Source organism: Polypterus senegalus, chromosome 11, assembly GCF_016835505.1.
Source record: "Polypterus senegalus isolate Bchr_013 chromosome 11, ASM1683550v1, whole genome shotgun sequence".
Lineage (NCBI taxonomy): Eukaryota > Metazoa > Chordata > Cladistia > Polypteriformes > Polypteridae > Polypterus > Polypterus senegalus.
Window position 1 is genome coordinate 147,947,053 of NC_053164.1, and position 10,829 is coordinate 147,957,881.

The following is a 10,829-nucleotide window of genomic DNA, read 5'->3' on the forward strand; positions in this document are numbered from 1 at the left end:
ATATGCTTTCTGTGTGTTGCTGCCAACAAAATCCATTGTTGATATCACCATGAGAAAACATATTCTTTAAAAATGAACATTCAAGACAAAGCCAGTCGAACAACTAAAATCATGCACACTTGCAGCTCTACAGACCGACCCTATTTGTATGGCAATTACTTTATGGATGACAGTGCATGGCAACTTACTACCCTTACATGAACCAACTGCAGCATCATCATCTTCGAATTCTCTCACAAGGGCCAGAACACTAGATACAGCAAGGGCTACCTGCATGAGTAATACACATCCATGATAAAAGAAAATGCTGCTGTTATTAATATCATCAAACTGTGAGACGTTTAGATGTTTAATATTCTGGGGGTTGGCAGAACATTATTTGACTGCTTTCTTTCTCTTCGTCTGTGGCATTTACTGCAACATTACTTAATAGGCTCTCAAAAAATTACCACCAAGCAGCAGTTTATTTCAAGAAAAAAAAAGGAGAGAATTACCTTCAACTGCTTGCTTTGTAACTGTCTTTTTGCTTTCCTTATTTAATCCTATATTTCTCTGCAGAACTTACATAAATTTGTTTCATTTTGAATTCATTAACTTGAGGTTTTATAATATATTAATTTTTTTAATTTTACTTATTTTATTTTACTTAAAGCAACTGAGAACATATGAGATACAATTAAGTTACTTCAGTGTTTTTTGCATGTATCCAATTGGATAACTGACATTTGCCAATGTACAGCATTGGTCACTACTGGCTTCTATAAAATCAAACTTTTATTTAATGTTATGTTTTCATGTGGAATATAAAGCTTTTTCTTGGTCATCACTACAAACTACAAGGGGTAGGTAATAAACATTTTTGGGTGAATTATTTCTTTAAGTTTGCTGTTTCAGGTTTCACTTCTAATTGCACTGAAATATGGAATAGTCCACTATATTCTGGACTGAAGAAGGGCCCCACATTGATGGAAGGCCATGGAAAAAAAAAAAACAGCTGTAACAGCAAGTTTGGCATGTTTAAAATTTTTGTATAAGTTTAAAAAATTCATTAAAATATAAATGATTTTATTATTTGGGCGCTAGGCCGATGTTTGTCTAATGGTTAAGTCTGCCTCTGCCGACCTCCAGGATCCAAGATTGACTCTCGTGCTCTTTGTACATTCTTAAAAAATATTGTTAAAAATAATTCAATGTTTTCTAATTCTGTACATATGTAATGATCAGGTTTTTTTTTTTGTTTTTTTTTTAAATAGTATTATTTATGTAAAAACATACTTCAAACAATTCCACAACACAGGAGACCTACACTCAAGGGAAATTGAACACATACTTTAATATCACAACTGTAATTAAATATTTATACTGTTACAATGAAGCAAATGTTAACATGATACTTACTCCACTTTGCAAGTTTTTGGAATCTCTTTTCTGAGAATGCCCACCATCCATTTTTGCTTTGTTTGCTGGAGGAGCACTGTATGGTCTCTCTTCATTCGACAGTGATCTGGGAATTCTATCCATCCGTGGAGCATCAGGAGTTTTAACTTTGTGCTGAAATTCTCTTATTGCAGCTCTGTCATCCTCAAAATAGGGCTCGGAGCCCTGTGTCTGATCCCACACAAATGACCTAGAAACCTGTGATCGATAGTAAGGCACTTTTTTTTTGGAATGAAAACTGGGTTCTTTTGCGATGCCTGTGGTTAAAAAAAAGAAACAAGTCTCAGTATATCTCAGAAATGTAAACAAAATATCTTTTAATGTTTATAAAAAACACAAATACAAAATAAATCTGGACGAAATTACAAAAAAAAAAAAAAAATTACAGCAGGTAAGATGATCCTAACAAAATTCAATAGGTAATGTTTGCAGGCATGTATATTTAGCATATTGTTTTCAACGTTCTCTGAGCTGAACAAACAAATGAATTAACTCCAGCAAGTATGCCACAGTTTATCCTGCCTTCTTTGGTCAGCACAGGTAAGCCATAGTTTGTGCATGTCTCTTTACAGGGGTTAACTGAAGGTATCACATAGAAGCTAGGCTACAAAAATTCACTGGATATACCAAAGAGGTTCCCCAAACCATTAAGGTCATTAAAATAAACTGGACCACATCTTCCAGTCAAGTGATATAGGTCTAGAATATAAGAAGCCCAAAATAGTTAAGGATTTTAGTTCTTTTAGCACATCTGATATTGTGGAAGAAAGGAATTGACATGAAAACATGCAAATTCATATAGACAGTGACAGGGCAAAGATATAAACAGGAACACCATGCCACACTTCCTTCAAATTCACCTTCACTATATTATCATAATTTATTTTAGTTCCTAGATTTACACATATCTGTATTATTCACACTTCACTTCCTCCTGCGAAATCCAGGTTCAGATTCTGCTCATTATAATTAACTTGGTTTCAATCTCCTCTAGAGTGGAAAAGGAACAGCCAGAAGATAACATCACTTCTGGTGCACTCACCACAAGCCCTACCCCTCCTTGTCTCTTAGATATTTAACATCACTCCTCGATCAGAAACAGGCGTTCTTTGTTGCACCTACTTTAGAGGAGAACAGTTCTCCACATCTAAAGTATCACTTATTTGCTCATTAGTGCCAACAGCATTGATAATTACAATTATTGTCACAATTATTTATTTTCATGCAGGGCATTACACAATGTGTCCAGACGGAGCCCCAACTCTTCCTCTCGTCGCATATGTTTTTACAATATTACATATATACATTCTGTCTGCATGTATAAACAAACACATTTATATTATAATAAAATGATTAGAGGGTGGGGGTGGATGTGTGTGACTGGCCATGGCTCCCATAGCTTACGAGATGGAGCCTTTTGTGCTTCAGCTCAGGTAGTTCCCTACCAGACTGGCATTTGCCATGTCGATAAAGAAGTCTCATTGCCAGTCAATGACCAAGGCTGGGGTGTATCTGCCGATATGGGTGTTTGCATATGAGCAATTGTACATATGAGGTGAATGCTGGTGAAAAATAGTATATATCGAGGTATAAGTGTAGTGGCAAGCAATTTGGGATTGGTGTATTGTCACAGCAGTAGAGGAGACAAAATACATGGAACAAAGGATGAAAGGATTTTTTATTTTAAACATTCTGATAAAACTAACTTTTTAAAAACAAAGTGCATTAGCACTTTATTCACAAACAATATATCACAATCTACATGTTATTGTAAATAGATTCCAAAGCAAAAATATACTGTTTGATTTTAAACAGCTTTGTAATGACTTTTCCTTATATTTACACCCTATTTTTCCCTCTAGCATCTGTGTATTTCTTAAAAACCTGTCTTTGATGGTTAAGAATAGCAGTAAATTGCCAGAGATTTGTTTTTTTCCCCCCCAGAGTAATTTAAAAAAAGCCTTTATCATGGAAAAAGTAATAGATTAAAAATTTAGCTTTTCTGTAGAAACAGATGTTAATTCTTTTCTTTCTGCTGCTCCCATTAGGGGATCATCTTAAGCCTTGAAATTTGATACAAAACGAACAAACTGTGTTGCTACACCCTCTGAAGAGTCATTTCAACAATATTGCACTGTATATTGCCACCATAATGGTGAGAAAAAGGCAATTAACAAAGGAAGACACATAGGCAGATAGGCCGTTACAACCCTTAAAAGCATACAGGTCTTCCCTTTAGGTAAAAATTACAAAGAGAAAAAAAAAAAAAAAGTACCAAGGTATCATAGAGTACAGTTTCCAACACCATCAAAAGGAATTTGAAACCTGGAGGAAACTTTTGACAGTAACACAATAGAATCAGCCAAGGCCAAAACTCAAGCATTTAACATTCCATATGCATATCTTAAAAATTTACACATTACTTAAACATCTTCAATTGCGACATCTAAGATAAAGTTTACAAAAAACACCGGACAAACAGAATTATAAATTAAGATGGCAAAGTTATTTTGCATAAATTAACCAAAATGTTCACATTCTCTTCCTTCCATGTTTTGCTGCTCATTTGTCTGCTTGGACAATTCAAATATTTTGAAAGGTAATATTTATTTATAAAAATGTATACTGATTAATAAGAGTTTCTAATTTTTACTAAATATTGCCGGGCTCACCAGCTTTGCCACTGCTATTCTTCCAAGATTTTCATTGTCCACCACAGGCATTGCATTAATTTTTAAAGAGGAAAAATTACATAATTATTTCCTGTTCATACTAGATCATTTTGGTTCCAGTGAATAATTTATAATAACATTTTACCTATTTCATCTGAGCGAAGCCCTGCCCAAGGGATCATACATTCTGCAGATGGGCTTTGAGATCCTGAAAATGTTTTCTGAAATTTTTTTTTATATTCACTTATTCCCTTAACATAAAAAAAATAAAATAAAGTTAACAATGTAATATGCAACTTCTGTGTAAGCCAACAAGGCACTAGCTTCCATTTCAAGAAAGGTCTTAACCCCATAGGTTTAATTTTAATCTTTGCAGCTAACAATTAAAAAACACAAGACAGACAGATAAACTACCTCATACATTTTAATTCAGGTACATCAAAATAGTACAGATACAGATACATCAAAAGGTAAAAGTTTAAAGTTCAAAAATCACTTGAATACAAGAGGTTTTTTGATGATCACTGCTAAAAGTGAATTAAAAAGCAACACAGAAATTGGTTAAAGCGCATTAATTAGATCACTGTGTAGTCTGCCATGAAGTTCAATTTATTATTCATAGCTCTGCACTCATAACCTATTTGTGAACTTTTATTCCTTAACTTACAATTAATATTTATTATTTATACAGTAATAAACTACTTGTTTTCCTTTTCCATTATACAGCTTTCATTTTTGTTTTCATTGTTATGTGAGAAAACATTGGGCTCTGTCAGGAGAAATACTGAGAATATTTGTTTCCAAACACTTACAAAATTTGAATCTGCTAGTTAAACACTTATTATATTTTATTGTACCAAAGCAGTATAATCTTAAATGATAAAAAAAAAAATTACCACACCCCAGCATTAGGAATCTGATAACCATTGTTCGAATCGTCTATTGTTATTGTTGCTGTTATGGTTTTGACACAGCAGTGCAAGTAAAACAACTTTTTCTCAGTGCATTTCCTAACACTAAATCTTGTCCAAACATGAAGTCGATGCTTTGGGCTGAACACAAAAAAACTTCATTTCATGTCTGACTGGTTCATTTGGAAAGCCACTTGATAACAAAATCCTTTACAGATTACTTTGGATTTACTTCTTTACTGATCAATTTAGTACACAAAACAATCTCAGGTAAATCACACAGTAGGGTGAATAATAATGCATACAAGAAACTGAGATGTTTAAGAAATATGGAATGAAGTACCACTGTGTAACAAGGAAACTTTGGTCATAGGGTTAAGCAAGCACTTCTTTTTATACATCTGTCCATTTTCCAAACTCACTTACATGTAGTTTAATTAATACAGCTCAATATTTATTTGTTCTAGATTAATTACAGTGCTGGATTTCACTTTCCTACACATTACAGCTGGAATTATGACATCTCTTCCAAGAAAGCAACACAGTCATCAGCTGTGATCCATCATTAGAAGCTGAACTAACCTGCAACATGTTGTAAATAGGCCAGTAAGATCTAGTTAATACCTGAAACTAGAAGTACGGGTTTAATTTTCTCATTATATATATTCTGCAGTTATAGGCAGAATGGTACATCAGCGTGGTTGTAACACATTTCCCTGTAGATGGATGTCCATGTGCAATGGACAGGCACCAGGTCCAGGGTTGGTTCCTACCTTGCACCTATAGATACCAAAACAGGCAGTTCTTTCTCAATGATCCTGACCTGAACAAGCCAGTTACAAAGTGCATTCAGGGGTTCTTAATTCTTAACCTTCCAGATTGTAAAAATAAGTGTAGGTAAGGAGGATGCCAAAGCTGCATAACATGCTTATAAGTACAACGACTGATCAATAAGCTGTGGAAAGAAACAATAGTAAAAGTAAACTGGGGATTTACTGAAAGAACATTTCATATTTCTGGATTTTCAATGAAGAATTACAATGAAATTGGATGTAAAAGCATAACACAATTTTTATTTTAGTCATTAGAAAAAGTAACAGTGGTTTTACCTGCAGTGTAACATATACATGAAGGAGGTCTCAGATCAACCACACTTACAACTAATGTCCAAAAGATTGGCCTGCATGGAACCCTGAAAAGAATTACCCACCTGGTCATCTGCTAAGCTATACCGAAGCAAATCCGTACGCTTAAATCGGCTAGACCAAAACATACTTCTGCATTTATCCCTGAACAAAAGAAAAAAAACCACACACACACAAAAATCCCCAACACAACCCGGTGTCAAAACGGTCAGACCACACTTGGAGTTACTGTTAGTAGGCACACAGAACACACACAGATCATCAAATCATTTAATTCTGTATTATAGTCCCAAAACTAGGCACACTAAGCAATTTAGCACTTTCTTTTCAATAGTGGTATCAAATATTTAGGATGAAAGACAACATCAAAGAAGACATTCAGAAATGGGGATATTGAACCTTCAATGCCTCAAGCACAACCTTCTACACAAGGATGTCTTCACTGTTCTTCCTAAACTTTCCCTGATATAACCTACCCACAATTCTAATGCATATATTTGCATAAATTATTATTAATCTAACCATCATCTTGTGCTGTACCAGGAATCAACTACAGAGTATAATCTGATCCCTTGAGAAAAATTTCTCTAAAATTCAGAACACCCTGTCAACAGCTTACACCTTTCTCAATGCACATTCTTGGCCAGAAACATCAACAAAGTGAATCTGAGCAGCAATAACGAGAACACAAAAAATATTTAGTGCTACAAAGCAAAATAAGAAAGAAATGTCCAAATATCCATTCATTACACATACCAAGCTTTGTTAAATTCAGGGTCACAGGGATCTTATCCAGGAAGTATTGGGTACAAAGAAGGAAAGCAGGAACATACACTGGAGAGCCCCCAAGCAAATATCAGGACATATACATTCAAACTCACACTCACTAACACCAGCACATTTTAAAGTGGCCAATTAACATAGTATACACAATGACATGTGGAAGACAAATGAGGTGTACCCAGAGAAAACCCAAAGAAGTTATGGGAACAATGTGGAAATGCCACAAAGACAGTGACTGTTGCCAAGAGTTCAGACCTCAATCCAGGCCTCAATTTGTGGTACCACCATGCCAGCTAAATATACACAAATGCACTTTAATTGTTTCCATAAAGAACACTGCAGATAACGATTAATATTATGCACAGAATTGCCTAACCCTAACGTCAAAAAATAAAACGGGGCAAAAAAAAATAAATCACACAAAACCACCTAATCACTTTTCAAGGTTTAGGGTTCGAGCTAAGTTCTCCTAAGCACATTATAAAATATTATACAAATATCATGTTAAGATGGAGTGAGGGGTAGCAATCTGTGTGGAAATGTGTTTATTACTCATTAACATTATAGTAAGCCTAAGAGTAAGACACTGTCAGCATGAGGTTTCTATAAAATAAATGCCAGATAATCAACTTCCATCCATTTTTGCAGTTCAGGATCATACGTAGCCAGCACCTATGATGCAAGGCGGGAGAACCAATCCATCACTGTGGCATATAGGTCTAGTATATAGTATTTGATTTCTAAGTGAGGTAATTAATGGTGTGGAGTTCATTTACTTATGTTTACTTGGTGGTTTTACTAGGGGTGCCCTTTGTTTTCTTCCATACTTTAAAAATATTTTATTTATAATACTGGCACTTCATGGAGAGTACCACATAAGCAACAGGCAACAGAACACAAAGAAAACAGGGAGATGAGATGAACTAAGCAGACGTTTGTAAAGGATGAGCAAAGAAACTGAAGCCATGGCTTCCTTTTCAACCTATTCTTTTCTTGTGCATCGAGGCTAACAAAAATTGTTTTTTTTATTACCCCCCTCTCTCTCTCCAGACCCAAGTAATACAATTATCTTGTCCAAAGAAAAAGCAACCAATTAAGAGATTAAAAACAACGGATCTGAATTATATAGAATAAAAAATATTTGCATCTATACTTTAAATGTATTAAACGATTATCTAAAAACATGTATCTTAACAATGGAAGTGTGCTGCAGTCTTCGTTTGTTAAAAAATTAAACGAATCACCTGAAAACAAAATTATTTGCCGGGGGGACTCTGTAATCTAAGTGGGATAGCTTAAACAGGTGCTTCAATTGAATTATATCTGTCTTAAAGTATGCAAAACATTTTTTCCTTCACTATTAATGCTGATCAGCAACAGTACATGGTAGCAGATAATGAAGGTTTGGAGAGCACATTTATCTGTAAAACAACCAAAAGCTTCCAAGTGCGTTTGTTTAGTTGAATTACTGCTTGAATGGGCTAAAAGAATCCAATATAAGACAGAGCAATCGTGTCGATATCAAAACGCTGAAGCTTACATACAAGACAAAATAACTATAAAAATTCCACAAACGTATTTAATTTTGTTGTTCACAAAACAACAGCATATACATTACCTTGAAACGGACAGGCATCATGCACAGCTAGGGTCCAAGCAAAGAAATCTGTTAACGAAAAGCGTCCTGCCGCCGCGCTGTATTGTGCTCCGTTTCCTTAGCAAAGCCATAGCGTCCCTCGACACGCGCATGCGTACCACAGAAGACTGTTTTCTTCGCGCCGATGTCCTCTCAAATTCGAACTGTCTACCGGAAGTGGGTGGGGCGGCAGCGATGGCGGATATTATACCAACTTTTGTTTCTCCGAAGTGAAGGTTGTATAATTATTCATTTAGGTAAAGTGACGTTAAGTTGTTGGTTCCAAAAACCTTTAACATGTTATGACGAACGGGCTTTATTGTCTAAAAATGTAAATATATGTTCAGAACTGTCTACCGCGCCTCCGGATTATGCGAAGAAAGTTTATTGCTAATTCCTCGGTACACAGAATCTAACCTTGGAAGATGCGCTAGTCCATCGCTGGTTGTTTATTCTATGTTATTTTTTCTATTTTACATAAAACATAAACGAATACTGTAAATACCCCAGTTTACACGAACTTGGAACCGGGTCTGAATAAACTGTACCCTGTCAATGAACACTATTTAAATTAATTGATTAAATATACCAGTATATGGTGGCGCAGTGGTATCGCTGCTGCCTCGCAGTAAGGAGACCTGGATTCCCTGCGTGGAGTTTGCATGTTCTCCCCGTGTCTGCTTGGGTTTCCTCCCATAGTCCAAAGGCATGCAGGTTAGGTGCATTGGCGATCCTAAATTGTCCATGGTGTGTGGGTGCCTTGCGGTGGGCTGCCTTGTGCCCAGTGCTGGCTGGGATTGGCTCCAGCAGACCCCCGTGACCCTGTTTTAGGATATAGGGGGTTGGACAATGACTGACTATATTTAAGACTATTTTTGTGTGCTTAGAAAATTGGTTATAATTCCATTTTATGCTGTTAAAAAATGTTTAAGTATGATGCCTTTAACAACGGTAACAATTTATAAGATCAGAGTTCTGTACTTTTTACATTTTCATATAATTGGAGCAGATGCAAATTATGCACCTTTAAATATTATTATTAAAAAAACAAAAACAGTAAAGCACAGTTCACTGAAATATAAGTCAATATAGTATCACAGATTTTGCATTTCAAAATGTTCCATTAGACTGAACCCTCAAACCCTTTCACTTCGCCAATTCAGAAATATATGACAAGAAAGTTTATTTACATTTATTTGTTTAGCAGATGCTTTTATCCAAAGTAACTTACACAGGTGGTCAACGTAAGCCTGAAACATCAGTCTGGGGACATTTCTGTAAACAAGTGTAACAGGACAAGTGTACAAAATTGATCATCATAAATGAAGAGTCCAGAAACAACATACAGAATTTTGGATGGAGGTGGATAGCTCGTTCCACCAGCTAGGAGCTGAAAAAAGTGTGGACTGAGATTTGATACCACACAGAGATGACATCACCAGTTGCCATTCAACAGCAGACTTGAGTGGTCAAGAAGGAGCACAGTTCCTCAAAAGTGTGTCCAAATATGTAGGTGCAGATCCACAGACTATTCTGTAGGCAAGCATCAAGGATTTGAACTTAATGCATGCTGCTAAAAGCAGCCAGTGTAGTAATCTTAATAGAGAAGTGATATGCTCCACTCTCGGCTGGTTAAACACCAGACATGCCACCAGATATGGTCTAATCTTAATTAATCTCTAAAGTGTGGGGTCAGATGAAAAGCATTAGAACAGGATTGAAATTTTTTACATATAATACAGGACAGGTACATCCCAAACTTTGCATTTGGTAGGAAAATAAAAAGTTGAGAAAGAAGTTGCAAAAGAAAAAAAGCAGCTGTATAAAGTGTACAAGTCTAATAACGCTAATGTGAATTAAAAGGCATATTATTAGGCATATTATTAGGGTAATCATTAGGAAGGTATGGCCACCAGAGGGCGCTCCAGCCACTCAACCCCATCACAGACATAAGTCTTACCACACACCACACCTTTATTATAGTGGAGAAGCACTTTTCTTTCGCTCCCCAGAGTAGCATAGTTCCCAAGCACCACAGTCTCTTCTTCATTTTCTCTTCCTTGTTCCACCTCCACTCCTCCTCTGGCAAGCTTCCTCCTCTTCCTCTCAACTCTAGCTCCCCAAGTGAAGTGAGGCGGCTCCTTTTTTGCTGCTCCTGGGAGTGCTCTACGTGGTTGATTAACCAGATCTGGAATCACTCCCAGGTATGGTGAAAGCCCAATGTAGAAGGGCTCTGCCACCTCAA

At 36.0% G+C, this 10,829-nt stretch overlaps 1 protein-coding gene across 3 annotated transcripts in view; it reads right to left on the reverse strand.

The window, feature by feature from the left end:
* mdm1 (Mdm1 nuclear protein) overlaps positions 1-8,690 on the reverse strand; it is a 126,894-nt gene extending 118,204 nt beyond the window's left edge. For all 3 annotated transcript variants that reach the window (XM_039769780.1, XM_039769782.1, XM_039769781.1), the window contains exons 1-3: positions 8,567-8,690; positions 4,255-4,360; positions 1,399-1,694 (exon numbers count right to left, since the gene is read on the reverse strand). In XM_039769780.1, coding sequence (XP_039625714.1) covers positions 1,399-1,694; positions 4,255-4,360; positions 8,567-8,587 — 423 coding nt within the window. In that variant the 5' untranslated portion in view covers positions 8,588-8,690. The remainder of the gene's footprint in view (positions 1-1,398; positions 1,695-4,254; positions 4,361-8,566) is intronic.
* Positions 8,691-10,829: the final 2,139 nt, after the last annotated feature.